General features: G+C 39.6%; 1 protein-coding gene and 1 non-coding gene across 2 annotated transcripts; both read left to right on the plus strand.

Annotated features, from left to right (window-relative positions):
- The first annotated feature begins 323 nt into the window (after window positions 1–323).
- Window positions 324–430, plus strand: LOC138150545 (U6 spliceosomal RNA). Its single transcript, XR_011165586.1, has one exon. It is a non-coding gene; the product is annotated as a U6 spliceosomal RNA (small nuclear RNA).
- A 3,736-nt stretch (window positions 431–4,166) lies between these two features.
- LOC138150526 (tyrosine-protein phosphatase non-receptor type substrate 1-like) lies at window positions 4,167–12,509 on the plus strand. The gene is made up of 3 exons (XM_069073973.1): window positions 4,167–4,330; window positions 8,353–8,646; window positions 12,168–12,509. The coding sequence occupies exons 1-3, from the start codon at window positions 4,243–4,245 to the stop codon at window positions 12,314–12,316; spliced, it is 531 nt and encodes a 176-aa protein (XP_068930074.1). The 5' UTR covers window positions 4,167–4,242; the 3' UTR covers window positions 12,317–12,509.
- Window positions 12,510–20,675: the final 8,166 nt, after the last annotated feature.

The following is a 20,675-nucleotide window of genomic DNA, read 5'->3' on the forward strand; positions in this document are numbered from 1 at the left end:
TTTAAAAAAGAATGAAAAAATAGAAGAAAATGTGAAATAACTCACTGTGAAAATAACTGAAAACAAACTAGAAGATAGATTTAGGTGAGATAATTTAAGAATTACTGGAATACTTGAAAGCCATGATCAAAGAAAGAAATTAGATATAATATTTCAAGAAATTATCAGGGAAAACTGCCCCCAATATCTTAGATCCAGTGAGTAAAATGGATATTGAAATAATCCACCAATCATCCCCAGAAAAAAATTCCAAAATGGAAACTCCAAGGACTATGAGATCCAAATTCCAGATCTCCTAGGTCAAAGAGAAAATACTTCAAGTAGTGCCCACTTCAGCAGCACACATACTAAAATTGGAATGATATAGAGAAGATTAGCATGGCCTCTGCACAAGGATGACACACAAATTCATGAAGTGTTCCATATTTTTTAGTTGGGAAGTTTTTTTTGAAAAAAATTGTTTTTTTTGTCTGGAAAAATATTGGAATATGAATAAAAGATTCTACTAATAAAAAAAGAAAATACTTCAAGTAGTCAGAAAGAAACAATGCAAATATCATGAAGCCACAGTCAGGATACACAAGATTTAATGACTTATATGTTCCACTTTTAGGCATTCCTAATGATAAGAACAGGGTTGAATAGAAAATTTTGCATTCAAACATATGACTAAGAGAAGTATAAAAATGATGCTTGAAAGAGTAATCATAAGAGATGCAATAAAATTAAACTGCTTACATTCTTAGGTGATAAAATGATGCATGTAACTCCTAAGAACTTTATCATTAATGGGGTAGTAAAAAGGAGTTTACATAGACAGAGGACATGAATATGAGTTGATAATGTTGGAATGATCTCCAAAAAAAATGAAAGGAAGAGAAAGAGGGATGCACTGGGAGACAGGGGAATGTAGAGGTAGAATATTAAATTTTTTCTCACACAAAATAAGTGTGCAAGGAAGAATTTTCACAATGGAGGGGAAAATTGGGAGAAATGATAGGCAATGCCTGGACTTCATTTTCATTGGAATTGGTTCAAAGAGGGAAGAACATATGTATACACTCAGTTGAGTATAGAAATGTAACTTACCTAGTAGAAAAATAGCAAAGGAAGAGAATAAGAGAAAGGGGAGGGGGTGATAAAAGGGAGGGTGGATTAAGGAAAGAAGTGGTTAGAAACAAAACAAACTTTTGAGAAGGAACAGGATAAAGAGAGAGAGAGGAAGGAACAAGAAAATGGGATGGAGGTAAATATGCATTTAGTAATAGTAACTGTGAATGAGAATGAGATGAGCTCACCCATAAAACAGAAGCAGATAGCAGAATGGATTAGAAATCAGAATCCAATAAATATATTGTTTACAAGAGTCACATTTGAAACAGGAAGATACACACAGAGTTGAAATAAAGGACTGGAACTGAATCTAATATGCTTCAGCTAAAGTAAAAAGGCAAAAGTTGCAATCAGGATCTCAAACAAAGCAAAAGCAAAAATAGACCTAATTTAAAAAGATAATCAAGAAGACTACATTTTGCTAAAAGCTACCACAGACAATGAAGTAACATCAAAAATTTTACAGCAAATTTCTCTGATAAAGGCCTCATTTCTCAAATATATACTGAGCATAGAACTGAGTCAAATTTATAAAAATAAGAGTCATTCCCCAACTGATAAATGGTCAAAGGATATAAGCAGGCAGTTTTCAAAAGAAGAAATGGAAGCTATCTATAGTCACATTAATATGCTCTAAATCACTATTGATTAGAGAAATATCTATAGTCTCTTTTTATTTCTCATTAGAGACATGCAAATTAAAACAATTCTGAGGTACCATCTCACAATTATCAAAAGTAACAAATGCTGGAGGGGATGAAGGAAAATACGTACACTAATGAACTGCCAATAGAATAGGAAACTGGTCTGACCAATCTGGAGAACAATCCAAAACTATGCCAAAAGAGTAATAAAACAGTGCATGCCTTTGACCCAGCAATACCACTACTAGGTCTATGTCCCAAAGAGATTTTTTTAAAAAAGGAAAAGGACCTATATGTACAAAAATATTTATGGCAGCTCTTTTTGTGGTAGCAATAAATTGGAAATGGAGGGGAAGCTCACTAATTGGGGAATGACTTAACAAGTTGTGGCATATGATTGTGATAGATTATTATTTTGTTATAATGAGAAGCAGGAGGAGTTTCAGAAAAAAAAAAACATGGCAAGAACTATATGAATTGATGTAAAGTGAAATGAGAAGAACCAGGAGATCATTATACACAGTAACAGTAATGTTGTAATAATAATAAACTCTGAAAGACTTGGCAATTCTGATCAATACAATGACCCAAGACAATTCCAAAGGACCCATGATGAAAAAGTGTTATCCACCTCCAGAGAGAGAACTAATGAACTCTGAGTCCATATTGAAGTATAATTTTTTCACTTTATTTTTATGTATGGCTAATATGGTAATTTTTTTGCATGATTCACATAATTGATATCATATTTCTTGCTTTCTCAGTGGGTTAGAGAGGGTTCAAAGGGAGGGAGAGAATTTGGAACTCAAAATTTACAAAGAAAAAACATGTTAAAAATAAATAAATCATCAACTAAAATGTTTAAAAAGAGAGAAAGAGAATGTCTCCCCATCCTGAAAAAAAAAAACCCTTATTTGATTCTTCCACCCTGATTAACTATCACCAACCTCACAGAGGTGTGGTGGATAAAGCATTTGGTAAACTTTAAAGCACTCTTTCACTTATTTTCAATCTTTCCTTCTTTACTGGCTCATTTCTTAACTGCCTACAAACATGACCATGTCTCCCCTATCCTTAAAAAATCCTCACTTGATCCTCCTATCCTTGCTAACTAATGTCCTATATCTCTTCTGCTCTTTGTGGTTAAACTCAAAAATACCAATAGATGCTTCTACTTTCTCTTCTCTCACTCTCTTACTAACCCTTACAATCTGGCTTCCAGTCTTATCATTCCACCAAAACAGCTTTCTCCAAAGTTACCAGTGATCTCTTAGCTACCAAATCTAACGGCCTTTTTTCTGACCTCATTCTCCCTGACCACTCTGCAACATTTGACATCACTGATCACTCTCTTCTTCTTGATATTCTCTTCTCTTCAGGTTTTCTAGACATTACTCTCTCCTGGTTCTCCTGCAGGTAATTGTCAGTAGAGGAAAAATTCCAAAACCTAAAATAGTTTTAGAAACAATTTTATTAAGTCATTTGGGAAAAGAGAGAGCTGGAAAAAGGTAATACTCTCTTCTCAAGTCTTTGTGAGATTATATATAGAATTCAGACAATAGCATAAGGATATCTGCCTGGTTGGCTACTTGTAGGCAGTTTCCAGAGATGGGCAGTTTAAGGTGAATAACAGCAGGTAGGTATAAGCACTCAAATTTGGGGGACCTAAAACACAAGCTTTGGGTGGACCCAAAATAAGACTGGAGAGGCATCTAAGCATTCCCTGCAGCTCCTCAGCTTCCCCTAGAGCATTTTAGAAGTTGGTCAGCCTGACCTCTACTGTAAACTTGGGTTAGACAATTTTCTAGCCATATAAGCTCAAACAATATTAATATTTTTGTCTCCCCAAGTTAGAGTATAAACTCCTTGAGAGCAAAAACTATCTTGGTTTTCCTGTTTGTATACCCAGTATTTAACATACTCACTAGATGTGGCATGTAGCAAATAATAAATGCTTTTTCACTAATTTTATTCATTGATCTCTTGAAAGGATTACATGAGAATTTTCCATTCAGTTCAATCAATATAGGAGGTGGTCTGCATAAGTGCACTATGAATAATTTTAGTAAATAACTAATTCACTAGCTTGACATGAACATTTATGATTTAAAATGTGGTTAGAAAGGGAGAGTTGGGCCAGATTGTGGAGGGCCTTAAATGCCAGACTTAAGAGGTTAGTATTTTATCACCTAATTTATAGGAAACCACTGAAATTTAGGTTGTTTTTTTTAAGATGGTGTAATATGGCCTAGTCATAGCAAAAAGGATTATTTCTATCAGTCATAGTAGCTGGAACACAACCACCAAGAAATGGTTATATCACCCAGGCTATAGTGTTAAACTGAAATTCTATCCAGTTCCTCTTTCTGAGCCACAATAGGGATATTCTGGGCTTGTTTCCATTCCCTCAGACTAGAGAAAGATTCAGTCAGTTTCATCTTCTACAGGACGAGTGTCTTGGCATCATCTCTAGAGAAAGACAAACATGGTAGCCAACACTATGGCAATTCCTCCATGCCCAACCACCTCCACCCTGCCTTTCCTACTGATGATTCTGCTCCTGGGCATCTCTGGTGAGTGGGGATCTTGTCATCTTTGTTTTGTCCCAGCTAGGGTGGGGAAAGCAGGATTTGGGGATGGGAATTCTACGGGTCTCTAGCATGCTTGGATGGACATTTCAGGAGAAAGTGAGAAAGGGCAAGGCTCATTCCCAGTCATAGAAAGCCAGTTTCCTGGACTAGAAACCACTTGAATCAATGCTGTGATGAGGTACCCTATTGTCTGTCCTTCCTAGACTGTCTGTGGAAAAGATGACAATCTTGGAATATTCTGTGCAAAGAATTCATGATTCTATTCCAAGTCTCTTTCTATGCCATATTATCTTCCTGTAGTTTTAATTTACATAGCCAGAAAAGGCTGGGTTCTAGTCCAGCTCTGTCTCTAACTTGCTATGTGACAGATGAATCACCTCCCTCCTCTAGTTCTGTTTCCTCTTCTGCAAAAAGGGGATGGGGGGATGGACTAGATAATAAGAACAATAATAAAATAATCATATATTTCTATTGTGTTTTACGATATGCCTTCTCACAGCAGCACTATGAGACTGGAAAGTAATGCACTGATTTTTATCCCCATTTTAAAACTCTATTTTTTTTTTAAAGCAATCGGGGTTAAGTAACTTGCTCAAGGTTACACGGCCAGTTATTTCTGGGTGTGGTGCTGAGTATCTGAGCCCGGATTTGATCCAGGTCATCCCGACACTGGAGCCGGTGCTCTTACTCGCTGAGCCACCTGGCCGCCCCTTTTTTTATTTTTTTTTTTATTTTTTTGTTTGTTTTTTTATTTATTTTTTTTTTCATTTTAAAACTCTAGAAAAAGAACCTCAAGGAAGGTTGAATTATGTGACTGAGGTCATATAACTATGATGTACTAGCACTGAGCCCTGAACCAGGTGCTCTTATTTCAGTGATCTCTAAGGTCCTTGACAGCTGTATTAAATTCAAGAAACAATTTTATAGTGCCTGCTATAGGCAAGAACCTTGGTGCCAGGTACACAAAAATAAAAGACATTGTTTTGGCTTTGAAGAGATTTATAGCCTTCTTCTGAATTTCTCAGCCTCAGTGCAAATAATATCTCCTCTCTCTAAACTAACTCTTTGTTCCTCCTCACTTCTGTTTGTGATCTCTCTTTTCTTTTCTACCATTCTCTACTTGTGTCCTCCCTCCTGTCTGGACTCCTGGGTCTCATATCTCTTAGCTGGACCCTGGTGACTCCAATCTAAGCCCCTTTTAGCTTTTAATCCCCATCATTGTCATTGCTCTGTCAATTACCTTTAGACAATCAACCTTCAGTAGACACTATGTGGAAGTAAAAGTCTGACCACAACATAGGGAAGAACTACTATTACACATATCCAGACACCAGATTCCTAGAACACCATGTCTAAGAAAACGTTAACCCATTCGGCACAAGTTGTCAAACTGAAATCCTATCCAGTTTTTCTTTCTAAGCTAATCAGGAGCAAGGTCAGTAAAGCTCAGCCCCTTCCCCTGATGTCCCCACTTTTTCACTTTAAGGTTCTAAGCCTCCCAGTCATTTTTGTCCAGGGTCCTCCTGATAATCAGGTAGTCACAGAGCAGAAACTCAAGGATGAGAAATGAACTGAGGCCTTGGAAAAGCCCTCTACTTCTTCCCCAACCTCCCTGAACCTCAGATTTTCTCTCTATGAAAGAAGAAAATATTCAGCCCAGCTACCTGGAAGGTCAAGGCCCTCATTGGCTTCAAGTAAGAATCCCACTGATGGATTCCCCATTTGTTCCCTCAAGAGCCCTCCCTGGGAAATTACTGGGATAATACATAAAGCCATCAAAAGGTATCTCCAGACCCCTCTACAGGAGTTGGGGTATCTGCCCCAATATACTTTCTATTCAGTTGTCTTGAATGCAACAAAGGCTCCTTACTTCAGATGTAAGGAGTTAGTAGGACAAATATGCTATGGACAGCAACAATTATAGGGGCACAGAATAGCTCCAGTGTCAAGGCAAGAAAAACTAGAGCAGGACAAACCTTATAGTCATCTCCAGCTCTCCACGGCCCCATTCAGGGTTTTCTTGGCAAAGATACTAGAGTGGTTTACCATTTCCTTCCCCAGCTCATTTTACAGATGAGGAACTGAGGGGACCAGAGTTAAGTAACTTGCTCAGGATCACACAGTAAGTGTCTGAAGTTGGATTTGAATTCATGAAGATGATTATTCCTGATTCTAAGCCCAGTGCTCTACCCACTGCACCACCAAATTGCCCATAAAATAGAGTGCAGTATGTCAAAATGGAGGAGAATTTGGTCCATAGAATATAACATGTCAGGGATGGAAGGGAGCATAAATACATTATTCAACCGTCTTATTTTACATATAAAGAAACTGAGGGCCAAAGGAGGGGAAGTGATTTGCCCAAATTCCATATGGATAGTTAGAAGGATTCAAACCATAGTACTCTAACTACAAGTCTTGTGATATTTACACTATCAGACTTGTCCACCTCAAAAGATGTTTCCCCAAAGATGCTTCAGTCCCAGATATCCCTATCAGGTTAGACACATGAATCTAACCTCTTCCTAACCCAGATTCTTCTCTCCCCCAATGGGTAGGTTATAGATAAATAGAAAGGACAAGGGAAAATATCATACATAGAAGGCATCATCCTGGGGGAAAATTCAGAATGAGGAAAGAAACATGATGGGAGGGGGGAAGGGAGGAAAAAAGGGAATGGAGGACAAAGTTGGGTAGGGAATAAATGAGTTAAAAGGCTTTTATTAAATGCTTTTATTGTAGCTGTCTAGTTGTTTCTCATATGTGTCCAACTCTTCATAACTTCTTTTTGGAGTTTTCTTGGAAAGAACTAAGATAGTACAAAAGAGGCAGAAATTTGCCTGAGATCTCTCAAAATCCCCTCCAAACAACTTTTTAAAAATCTCAAAATGAATTCTGAAGCAGAAGAAGCCACAAAGGGATGGCTGTTTTCTCATCAAAGATACTAGGCTAGTTCGCCATTTCCTTTTGCAACTCTTGCTACAGATGAAGAAATTGAGGCAAACAAGGTTTAGAGAACTTGCCCAGGGTCACACAGCTAGTAAGTGTCTGAGACTGAGATTGAACTCAGGTCTTTCTGACTCCAAGCCTGGTGTTATATTCAGCGCATCACCTACCTGACCCCATTAAATGTTTGCTATGTGTCAAGTGCTATACTAGGAACTGAGGATATAAAGAGGGGAAAAAAGCCTGTGCCTGCTCACAATGATGTCACACTCTAATTAGAGACAAAGTATAACAGAAAGTTCAGCAGCGAGGTCAAATAGAAAAAGCAGGATCAGGGGTGAGTGGAAGAGCCCAATGGTCCCTAGGTGATAAAACAAGGTTAGATGATGGTGCCAGAGGACTGCAGAGCATAGAGGCAGTGCAGATGGTAAGGCCCAGAGGACCTTAGGAGGCATGACAAGGCAGGTAGCAAGGCCTAGCAAGTTCTCAATATTATTGGAAGGAATAGAGTTATTTACTCCCATCTCATCCAAGACCAATGAGCAGTCAAAAAAGGGGAGGGGCCACGCTCAGTGATGTCATCTTCTTGTTGCCTGGGTCCTGGATGAGGAGATTCACCTGGTTGGAGTAGAGGGTACCGGGAGGAAAGGGAAAGATGAAAAAACTCCTTTCCCTTTTGGGGAAAGGCCTCAGGTTTTTTAAATTGGACTAGATGACCTCTAAGGTACCTTTGATGTTCTATGTTGTGAGGTCCCTTCTAGCTCATATCTCTTGTGTTTTAACACCCTTTTAGGGGCGGCTAGGTGGTGCAGTGAATAGAGCACTGGCCCTGAAGTCAGGAGGACCTGAATTCAAATCCATCCTCAGACACTTAACACTTAACACTTACTAGCTGTGTGACGTTGGGCAAATCACTTAACCCTAATTGCCCTACTCTCCCCTCTCCAAAAAGCAAAAAAAAATTGTTTTAATAAATAAACACCCCTTCTACCTCTGATACTCTGTGTGATTCTAGGAATCCATCTCTTCTCCTTCTTAAAAGGAGTCTCTCTTTGCAGCCAACCTCTCCCCCACCTTGGCGACAGAACAGCTGATGACTTTCACCTGTACTTCATTGGGATTCTACAATCAAGTCATCACTATTACATGGTTCAAAGATGGGAAAAAGTCACAAACCCTGCAGGAATCATTTAGGAGCAGCCTAAACAACAACTTCTACAATATCACCAGAGAGGTACAGGTACTACTCACTGGGTCCCATATCCAGTCTCAAGTGATCTGTGAGGTAAAGCCACCACTCCCTACCTTGACTCCTCAGAGGGATCCGAAGAACAATTTCCTACCAAGCAGAGGTAAGCCTATCTTGCTCAGCCCCAGACAGAGCTCAAGGCATCAACCCAGCTTGCCATTCTTTTCTCCTCTATGATAGCCCTGGATGAGACTAAAATTTGATTTCACCTTGCCATGACCATATCAGAGCCTCGGTCAAGTTAACAAGTATTTATTAAACACCTTTTATGTACGAGGCACTGTTCTAAGCACCAGGGTTACAAAGAAAAGCAAAAATATGGTTATTGCTCTCATTATATATGTATACATATAAAATATCTAATAATAATATTATGTATAATAAGTTGAAGAAAACAACAGAAAGAAGTAACTAGCATTAAGGAGACTAGAAAAGGCTTCTTATAGAAGGTGGGATTTTAGCTAAAGAAAGGAAGCCAGGGAAGTCAGGAGATAGAAGTGAGAAAGAAGAGAATTTCAGGCATAAGGAGCTAGTGAAAATACAAAGAGTCGGGAGACAGAATGCCAAGTTCAAGGAAGAGCAAGGAGGCCATTGTTACTGGGTACATGGAGCAGATTAAAGCTTAGAAAGATAGAAGGGAGACAGGTTATAAAGGACTTTAAATCCAACCAGAGGACTTATCTTTGAACCTAGAGGTACTCGGGAGTGATTAGTTTTTGCTTAGGTGGGTGACATGATCAGACCTGCATTTTAGGAAGAACACTTGGATAGCTGAGTGGAGAATAGACTGGAGTGGGAATAAAGTTATGACAGGCAGACCAGCCAAAAGCTATTGCAATAGTCCAGGTGACGAGGGCCTGCATTAGGGTGGTGGTAGTTACAAAGACAAAAAATAGGGCTTATATGAGACATTTTGCTAAAATAGAGTTGGCAGGACTTGAAAACTAAAGGAGAATGAGGAGTAGAGGAAGATATTTAGGTTGTCCATGGGAGACTACATAGATGGTAGTGTCTTTACCAGGAGTAGGGAAGTTAAAAAGAAAATATGATTTGGGAAGAAAGATAATGAGTTCCATTTAGGACATGTTGATGCTTATGGGATATCCACTTTGAGATGTGAGGCGGTTGAAGATGTGAGACTGGAGGTCAGAAGACTGGTTAGGATTGGATAAATAGATCTAAGAATCATCTACATAGAAATGATAATTGAATCCATGGGAGCTGATGAGATCACCAAACAAAACAATTTGTAGGGAGAAGAGAAGAGGGTCCAAGAAAGGGCCTTGGGGAACTTGATAAACAGTCATCACAACCTAGATCAAGAAGCAACAAAGGATCTTTGCTGAGAGTTTGAGAAGTAGTCAGACAGGTGAAAAAGTAGAGCCAAGAGAACATGAAAACCTAGGGACAAAATAGTGTCCAGGAGAAGAGGGTGTTTAACAACGCTGAAGGATGCAGAGAAGACAAGAAGGACGAGAATTGAGAAGGAAAAAAAGACATTCGATTTGGCAGTTAAGAAATTATTGGTAACCTTGGGGAGAGCAGTTTCATTTGGATAAAGTTGGAAGTCAGAATGGGGAGAGTCAAAAAGACAGTCAGAGGAACTGGAGGCTCTTATTCTCAATGATCTTCTCAAGGAATTTAGCCATAACCTAGGATGATAGCCAGCAAGGACGGATGGATCAAAGAAGAGGATTGAGGAGATGAGGGTGCTTGTGGGCAGCAAGGAACCAGCCTATAAGTCTATAGCAGTGAGAAATTAAAGATAAATGAGGGGGGGGGGATGATGAAGAGAGCGATCTGCAGGAGAAGAATGGGATCATTTGCTCATGCAGAGGGATTTGCTTTGACAAAGAAGGGCCACTTCTTCCTGTGAGACAGGGGCGTGGGAGGAGAGTGGCAGAAGACATCTGAATGATGTGAGATATGGAGGAGGGGAGAAGAAGGAGCTCTTGGCAAATGGCCTCAATAAAATAGGAGGTAAGGTTCTCAGCTGTAAGGGGAGGGGAGAAGAGGGAGTTCTTGGCAAATGGCCTCAATAAAATAGGAGGTAAGGTTCTCAGCTGTAAGGGGAGCGGAGGGGAAGCCATGGGAGATTCAAAGAGGGACGATAAGATTTGGAAGAGCCACTGTGGAGAGTGGGACAGCCAGTTAGAGAGGTATACAAAGATTGTCTTGCCACAGTGAGGGCCCAGTTGAAATTCTGTAACATAAAATTATAGTGCTTCAGTGACAATCTCCCTCCCAGACCATTTTAATCCCAGCTCTGGATTTAAGAAAGTGATGGAGAAAGTTAATACTACAGATTAAACTTCAAAGTGTATATTGTGTATGCGATTTTTTTTTCAGAAAGCTGATTGTTAAACTAACACACAGCCCCCCTGGCTACAGAGAGTAGCTGAGACTTCTGGGGTCAGTAGGTACAATGGGAGGGAAAGCATGGGTATTAGAATGGAGACCAGGGTTTAAATTCTGGTTGTTACTTATTACCTGTGTAATCTTGCACATCTCATATCTCCAGTTTGGGCTAATTTGTAAAACAAGGATGTTGGACTACATGATTTCTATGGCTCTTTCTAGTTCCAAATCCTATGTCTCCAAGAGAGATACACAGAAACTAGGCCCGTATTGAAGTGGTAAGAACTGTATGTGGATTCATTCATTCATTGTTGTCCTTCATGATCAAACAGATTGACATCATGATGCCAGGGCCGACACGTAGTATGTCTTGACTGTGACTGATCAAGGCTCTACCACAGGTCAGGCTCAAATAGTCCATAGGAACATTTGGAGTAGAGACGGCTCTAAATTTGCTCATCTTGTGTTTCTTTTGAGCTACTGCAGTTCTGCTTTGCTCATAGAGCACAGAAACTTCTTTGATGGGGTGCGCCATGCTGGGCAGTCCTTTGACAGTGTATGTGGGTAAGACTATACTGGGAGTGCATTAAAAACCTCATAAGAATTGACAGGTGAAGGAAGCATAATGTTAATGAGAGAACATCGAACTTGAAGTAAAAAAACAAGGGCTTGAGTACTGACTCTGACTTACAGAATCCTGAATTTAGAGTTGCAGGAGACCTCAAGTGGCAAAGGGACCAACCCTTTCATTTTACAGATTAGGTAACTGAGGCACCAAGATGTTAAGTAACTTGCCCAGTCACATAGGGATTAAGGCTCCGAAGAAGGATATGAACTGGAGTCTTCCTGACTCCAAGCTAGGTTTTCCTCTGTAACCCTGACCAAGTTATTTCTCTCCTCTGAGTTTCAGTTTCCCCATCTGTAAATTGAGGATAGTGATCCTTATGCTACCTACTTCACAGGATTGCTTTAAGGAAAGCTCCATTGTGCTATAAAAAAAAATGTGAACTATGTATAAAGAGAGACAAATTTCAGCTCAATATGAGAAAAAAACTCCTAACAGTAAGAGCAATCCTGGAATGAAACAGGCTGTATCTGAAGGCAGGACTTAAGCCTGGAAGCCTTTAAGCAGAGGCTAGAAGATCACTTTGTCAGGACGCTGTAGATTTCCCCTGCTCCTGTATGGATGGATTGGACTGATTGACTTCTGAGGCTCCTTCCAGGCCTGTGAGGTGACAATTCTGTGATTCTGGAATCTCTCACTAGGTCCACTGACCACAGCTGTCCCAGAACCTTTTCCGGCTAAGAAAACTCAACTATACGACCTCCTCTTGATTGTAATCTTTCTGGGGTGGAAGATCCTGCTTCTAGTGGTCCTTTCTGCCCACTACATCTTCAGGAGAAGACTGGTGTGACTGGTGAGAAGGAACAGGAGCTTTCAGAAAGGATGATCTTTGTGATGAAACAGGACAGAGGAGGACTTTGGCCTCAACCTTGCAATGCACACGCACACACACGCACACACACACACAGAAACCTGGACATGTCCTCCCTAGCCCTCATCCAACGAAAATAACAAAGGAAATAAACCACTACGGGTAATTTCTAGCTGTTATGCATTGCTAAGTCAAGTTATTTTTCTCCCTTCCTTCCCCACCCCTGTCCAATTCCAGTCCATCTATGAGGAACTAACGATTTCTAATTTCCCAGCCGGAATGACATGTGTTTCCTTGATATCTTATCACCTGGGGCTTTCTTCAAGTCCCAGCAAAATCCTACTTTCTACAGGAAGTCTTTCCCAACCCCCTTTAATTCTGGTGGCTTTCCTCTGTTGGTTATTTCCTATACATCCTGTATATAGTTAGACTTTGAGATCCTTGTGGACAGGGGCTGAATTTTCCCTGACTGTGTAACTCCACTGTTTAGCATGGTGCCTGAAATATAGTGAGCCCTTAATAAGTGTTCATTATCTGATTGTGTTGCTAACTTAGGGAGTCAGAGAAACATAAAATTTGTGTTCCAGAATAGATCATTAGCAGACATTAAATACTTACCTGTGCTGGACACTGTGCTAACCTCTGAGGATAGAAAGAAAACCAGAAAAAGAACAGTACTGTCCCTGAAGATCACATTCTAATATGGAGATTATATGTAAGTATATATAAAATAAATATAATATATATAACATAACATATATTCATATGTATATGCAAAGGCAGCAGAACATAAAACATAAGGTGTTCAAGCTATCCTTCCTCTTTCCAAAGTATATCTGTACTGGAAAGGGTATGTATGATCCATGCAGTGCAGTTTAACCAGAACCCATGGAGAGGTTGGTCTGATTATATCCATTACATAGAATATAGAAATATGGAGGTAACATGGAGGTGTCCCTCACTACACAAAAATAAGTTTTCCAGAACAGTTTTATGCAAACAGATTTTTTTAATTTGGTAATTTTAAATAGAGTAGGAGGAGTTTGCCCCTCAAAGAAAGATTATAGTGAATTATTTTGTAAAATTTAAAAAAAGCTTTTTTAAAAGAAAAAAGTAAAATAAAATACATTGTTGATAATATACAAAGATACTGGCAATGCTGCATCCCACGTCCAAGAATATTGCAATTAAACATTTTAGAATATATAGGTTCTTTTCCTTTTTCCCTAATCATCTTAGGAAATAGACCAAATAGTGGTATTGTTGTGTCAAAGGGTATAGGTAGTTTAATGATTCTTTCAGCATAATTCCAGATTGCTCTCCGAAAAGACTGGATCAGTTCACAGTTCCAACAACAATGAATTAATGTCCCAATTTTTCCACAACCTCTCCAACATTTGTCACTTTCCTCTTCTATCCTTTTAGCCAATCTGATAGGTGTAAAATGATACCTCAAATCTGCATTTCTTTAATCAATAATGACTTAGACCATTTTTATATGACCATAAATTATTTTGATTTCTTCACTGGAAAACTGCCTATTCATATCCTTTTACCACTTATCAATCAGGGAATGACTCATATTCTTATAGATTTGACAGTTATTTATATGTTTTAGATATGAGACCTTTATCTGATAAACTATAAAATTTTTCCCAATTTTCTGTTTTCCTTCTCATCTTGGCTATATTTGTTTTATTTGTGCAAAAATTTTTAATTTTACATAATCAAAATTATCCATTTTATGCCTAAAAACAAAAATTCAAGAATATCAAAGGAAATAATGGAAAAAAAGTGTAAAGCAACAAGATTTAGCAGTACCAGACTTTAAACTGTTTATAAGGCAATAATTATCAAAACTATGTACTGACTAAGAAATAGAAAGATAGATAAATGGAATAGAGTAGACTGACCACAAATCAACCACAAATAAACATAATAACCTTATGTTTGACAAGCATAAAGATTTAATATTGGGGGATAAAAATTCATTATTTGGTAAAAAAAGAAAAAGGAAAACTGGAAAGCAGTATGAAAGAAACTGGTCATGGACCAATATCTCACACCATTTACCAAGATAAGGTAAAAATGGATACATGACCTAGACATAAAGAGAGAATTTGCACATAAATTTAGAACATAGACCATATTACTTATAAGACTTATGAATAGGTGAACAAATTATGAATAGACGAAAGAGAGAACAAAGTTAGGTGTAAAATGTGTGTTTCTTCCTGGGCCTGAAAGAAGGTATGAATGAGTGAATAAATGAGTGAAAAATTAGTGAATGCTAAAGAATTTATTAAGCACCTGCTACGTGCCAGATACTGTGTGCTGGGTGCTAGAGATATAAATATAAAAGTGAAAAACTCCCACCCTTCAAGGAGCTTACATTCTAATACAGGAGACAACATGGAATAGCAGCCAGAGAAAGGAGTTTGGGTCTGGGAAGTCATGGGGATAATGAGTAGAGTCATAGCACAATCCCATGCCAGAAATAACAGCAAAACTGATTATTGATCCCAGAGTAAGAGGTAGAAGGGTAGGAGGAAGAACCCATCAAGGAGTTCAAGGTAGATGGATTCAAATCTATGGGAGATAAGGGTCCTTCACATCACTGAGAGTTTGTGTATGTGTCTCAGTGGGGATGAGAGGACTCATAGTCAGGCTCTGGTTTATTAAGTGGCAAATAAAAACTAGGTTTAACTCAGTCTATTGCTTCCTATCAGTATATTTTGAGGCTTCCCCAGTGCCCAAGAGGAACAGAATAATGAGGCCAGATGCCATCCACTTAAAGTCCTACTGACTCAGCTGCCTTCTTTCTTTCTGCCTCCGTGATGACGTTGACAGGCTATCCTCTCACCTCCTAAACACTGACAGTATAAAGCAATGCCTAGGAAAGGTGCCAGGAGTCCACTATGAGTAGCCAGAGGGCAAAGAGGCAATGAGATATAATGAAAAGTGTGTAGACTTGGAATCCAGAGACCTGGGGTTCAAGTCCTGGCATTCATACTTACTAGCCATGTGACCCTGGGGAAAACTCAAATGAGAAAATATATGTAAAGTGCTCTGAAAATTTTAAAGCACTATATAAATGAGTTATTAGTAAGCACCTTCATTTCTCTGAACCTTGGTTTCCTCATCTATAAAATGGAAATAAAAATACTACCACTACCTAAATCACCCGATTATTGTATAGAAAGTGCTTTGCAGACCTTAAGATGTTATAGAAACATAAATTATTATTGTTGTCATCATTTATCATCTTTATTCACTGGACATATGACAGGTATGGAGGGAGGAGAGGGGACATCATAAAGTAGAAAAGGAGGCAGAAAGAAGACATAGGTCAAACTAAGGACAATGATGACCTGCTTTGTTCCTGACTAGAAAGTTTAATCAATGGTAATAGCGGAGGCAATGTTGGCACATGAAAGGGAGAACCACTTTTTATCCAGTAAATATTTTAATCACCACCATTAGGATAAAAGGATAAGAAGTCTGTACTTTATTCTACTGAGATAGGAACATGACCTATGATTTTATTGATACAGAAAATTTGATGATAAGGAAAATTCCTTTATAATGCAGGTAGGTATAGTGGCAACCACACTGGCATACCCAGGACTGCTGCTAGCACAGGTTCTTAGATCTGCTTTACTAGGAAAGATAGCTGTTCAAGGAGTCAACAATCTTTTTAATTACATTCATTAGCTCAGGAGAAAAGTCAGCACCCTCAACTTCAGGGAAATCCAAACAAAGAAAATAGAGAAAATACAAGCAGAGAAATAAAGACCAACAGACAGGGCTTCTAGCACAGATCAACAGACATATCCCACTGTCTGACCAAGGCAATACATATATAGTTACCAGAGAAAGAAGCATCAACATCAGGGTTTTTCAAAGCCAGGGGGTTCTTTAACAGCTACCCAGAGTCTCATCTGGTCAAATTACAAGAACACTCTTCCAATGAGTGAACCCCAAAGAAAAAATGATAACCTCAGAGTATACCCTTTTCAGAGCCAAGGGCATCACAACCCTCATGACTCAGTGCCTAATTAGAAATGAACAAAAAGCATGAAAGCCTTCCTATAAGCAAGCCTCCCCTAAGCAAGCTTCCCTTAATGGGCTCCATGTGAGGCCAATTAATGGGGAAGAACTTAAATCCCATTAACATTACAGTAGGCACCCTGTAAATACACAGGACTTCCCAGTGCAGCTACATAAGATTAAAATGTAACTGGGAAATATTTAACAAGATAAATAAAGATACAAAAGAACATAGATAATGTTAATATGTGGTTTTTAAGTGAATACTCAGCAGGCAAGGATGCTTAGGTATAATTTAGAAGCTCCAGTTTCTATTGGAATTTGACACCACTGGCCCAAAGCACTGAGTGAGGTTAAGGGACCTGCTAGGGGTGACAGAGCTGGTATATGCCCGAGGAACTACTTGAAAGAAGGAAGGAAGCATTTAATAATACTGTGTGTTCCAGGAATTGTGATAAATGCTTACCAAGCATCATTTCATTTTAATCTCACAGCCCTGGGAAGTGGGTACTATTTTAATCTCCATTTTACACATGAAGAAATTGAGACAAACAGAAATGTGACTTGCCCAGGGTCACATAGTTAATAAGCATCTAAGGTCAAATTTGAACTCTGACTTGGTCTTCCTGACTCCAGGCCCAGCTCTCTATCTACTGAGCCCCCTCTTGAGCTGTCTCTTGAGCCCAGCCCTTCTTGGTTTAGAAGCCAATTCTCTATCCACTAAGCCATATTTCCTTTCTAGCATCATTTCCCCTTAACCCCTTCCTCATACCCTACATTTCAGCTGGTCTAGACCATTACTTGTTCTAATCTCATTCTGTACTCTCTCCCCTCTACTGCATTTACCTACACACCTACTCCAGTTCCATCTCTGCCTGTTGAAAGCTACATCACTTCCTTCAAGATTCACCTCAAACACCATGAAGGTTTTTTACTGATACTCCCCACGTACACTTACACATACGTATACGTATACACACACGCACACACACCCCTCTAATATTTCCACATATATACACATACCCCAAATACTCCCACATAACACATATACATATGCACATAAACACACTCCAATACTTACACACACACACACACACACACATACACACACTCCTACACACTCCTTTCCCCAAATCTCCTCCCTCCAACAGCACCAAAGCCAACCAGAAGAAAAATCTCTCTTCTCAATTTTCTTAGGACTCTTCCCTTCTAGGAGCCTGTGAGCCTATGATCTGGATCTTTCTTTCTCTGCTAACTCATTCTAGCTTGTGCCACATGTCTTTATGTCCTTGTAACCCTCCGTTGGACTAGACTGTGAAATGAATGAAAAATCTGTAAGACAGAATTTCTGAGTAATTAATAATCAATTTTTTAATTAGGCTAGCTGACAAGTGATAAATGGATGGGAGGTGGTTTCTCTCACCAAAGAGATGCTGAATGCCTTAAATATTTTTTAAAGGGAATGCCCTGACAGGAGAAATCAACCCTAATTGGTGAACGATTAATTTAAGGGGGAGGGCATACTAATTAAGAGTTAGGCTAAAAGTCTTCAAATCCTCCTACTGAGAACATGGCTTGATCATGAGACTCAACTGTCTCCAGCAATCTGGACAAAAGGATCCATCTCTGGTTGATTTTCTCCTTCATGAGCTGGACCCTAAACTCTAATGGAGGGGGTGCAAGGACATGGCCTTAATGCTTTAAGGCTGGAATTCACCTAGATTTGATTCTGTTTTCATTCTATACAGAAGTAAGGTCTCCTAGTTGGATCACACAAGATCAGGGAGCATGTTCCTGAAGGATTTGTGGCAATCTCATCTATCAGCCTTGTCCTTCAGAGACTAGCTGACTGACCTAGCCAGGCTGGTCCTTGTATGAAGAAATAAAAAGAAAAAGCCTTAATGCTAATTTAATAATTGGTTATTAATATAGTAGAAAAATAATCACTTCTCTCACCTTTAAGCTCTTTGAGGACAAAGACCTATGACCTTTTTCATCTGCATTATTAGCAGTACTTAAGTAGCTCAGTGAATAAATAGGCCTGGAGTCAGGAAGACCTGACCTTGTACATTGGCCAACTACATGCCTCTGGACAAGTCTCTTGACCTCTACCTGCCTCAGTTTCCTCATTTGTAAAATTAAAATAATAACACCTACATCCTTGGTTGTTGTTAAGATCAAATGAGATATTTATAAAGCACTTTGCAAACTCTGAATTATGTACCTACTAGTTTTTACCGTGTTTCCCCGATAATAAGACCTATCCCGAAAATAAGCCCCCCCCTTACTGTATAAGATTCCTCTAAAATAAGCCCTCCCCCGAAAATAAGCCCTATTGAGATTGCTACTGTAGTGAAGGTGATCCCCTGCGCTACATGCTACATTACGGTACCCTCTGTATGCACCGTTCCCCCCCCCCAGTGAAACGCACGCCGCGCTCCGAGCTGCATCCAATCAGAGCTGCAGCATTGAGCGCGTCATCCTGTTCTTCCCCAGTGATTTGCTTGCTGGCGCCATTGAGAGCAGTGCTGTGGAGGAGAGCTGAGGCAGGACAACATAAGCCCTCCCCTAAAAATAAGCCCTCTGGTGTTTTTCTTTCCAAAAAAATTAATAAGACAGTGTCTTATTATCGGGGAAACACAGTATTATATTAGTAAGCTACTCAATAACACACACTTATTGGTTGTATTTTATGCACAGAATAAGGAGCAAGAGGGTGTACAGAGAAACATGAGCTACCCACTAGATTGCAAATTGTTTGGCTGTAAGGATGATGTCTTATCTTTCCTTGCCTCTCCTTGACACCAAGTAGAGTGTCTTCTGTTACATGTAGGGCTCTCAAACCACCTTCAAGGCTGATAGGGTGGAGTCTCAGACAGATGGCATATCAGCTTCAGTCCTAGATTGTTTCAGGAATTTTACATATATGCGTGTGTGTGTGTGTGTATCTCCTCAACAAATAAGGAAAGACAGATGTAAGTAACAAAGGCATCGCAAACATAGCCACTGCACAAGACTCAGGGATGTGGTCAAGAAGTGGGCAAGAAACACAGATGCACCTGAGGACCCCCTGGGACAATCATCCTTAGGAGACATACATAATGACTCACTCTTGTATGGGTAGTCCTCTAAGGATGCCAACAAGGCAAAAACACCTGTCCCAAACTCCTGAACCTGAAATGAGTCTGTGTCACTGTGGTGGGTAGCTGCTAGCAGCTTTCCTAACCTTGGGCATGAGGTGATGTAAATGACTGGTCCCTCATAGATAAGGGGTGTAAAAGGAGGTTTAAGAGTACAAGGAGACAGGTATCAAACACTAGGTAAAGAAGCATGTTGGGAAGACTGACTCTGGTTCACCTGAGTTCAGCTGAGTACCAAGACCTTCTCTTGTCTTCCTTTTTCTCCATGGAGATGACACTGGAGTAGTGAGGAAAAAAACAGTCAGCATGGTGTGGAGAATCTGCCAGGTCTGAGAAGGCAGGAAGCTGCCTAGCTGGGTGTTTTTTATAGCATCAGGCAAATACCAGGAACCACATCTCTGGTGCAAAGTTTTTTGTGAGGCATGAAACAAAAAATCCTCTCTGCCCTAGCTGCCTATGTGCTGGGGGCTACTGGTCAGCTGCATCCCCTGATTCCCATGGGGTTTGTAACCCTACCTGCTCCACAGCCTACAACCATTCTCCTTGAGAGTCCCTCTGCATCACAGCACCTGTTCAACTCCAGGTAACACAAACAGGTCTGGCTATAGCCAACCACAAAGGTCACCTTCCAAAGACAATCCAAACTGATATATATGTGTGTGTGTATATATAAGTCTCTATAATGGTAGCAAGTCTATAACCACTTGTAGTGCATTTATCCTTCTTTAAATCCCTCATTGTGACCATGTCACACTTTTCCCCCAATAAACTCCACTGGTTCCTTATTCCCTCCAGGATCAAAGATAAATCCTTTGGCCCTTAAAGCTCTTTATAACTTGGACCCTTCCTTCCTACACCTTATTCCTTTCCACATACTCTGATCCACTGGCCTGCTCGTTTTTCTCAAACAGTCTGGACTCCATGTGTGCTCTCTGGCTGGCCCCCATGCCTAGGTTTTTATCTCTCCTCATCTCCTTCTCCTGGCTTCAAATCTTAGCTAAAGTCCCACCTTTGGCAAGAAGACTTTTCCAGTCCCACTTAATCCTAGTGCCTTCCCTATGAGATTATCTCCAATTTATCTAGTAGATAGATGATAGATAGATAGATAGATAGATAGATAGATAGATAGATAGATAGATAGATAGATA

Source organism: Petaurus breviceps, unplaced genomic scaffold (genome assembly GCF_028583685.1).
Source record: "Petaurus breviceps papuanus isolate PSGF00001 unplaced genomic scaffold, PetGlider_PUasm1.0 90879, whole genome shotgun sequence".
NCBI lineage: Eukaryota > Metazoa > Chordata > Mammalia > Diprotodontia > Petauridae > Petaurus > Petaurus breviceps.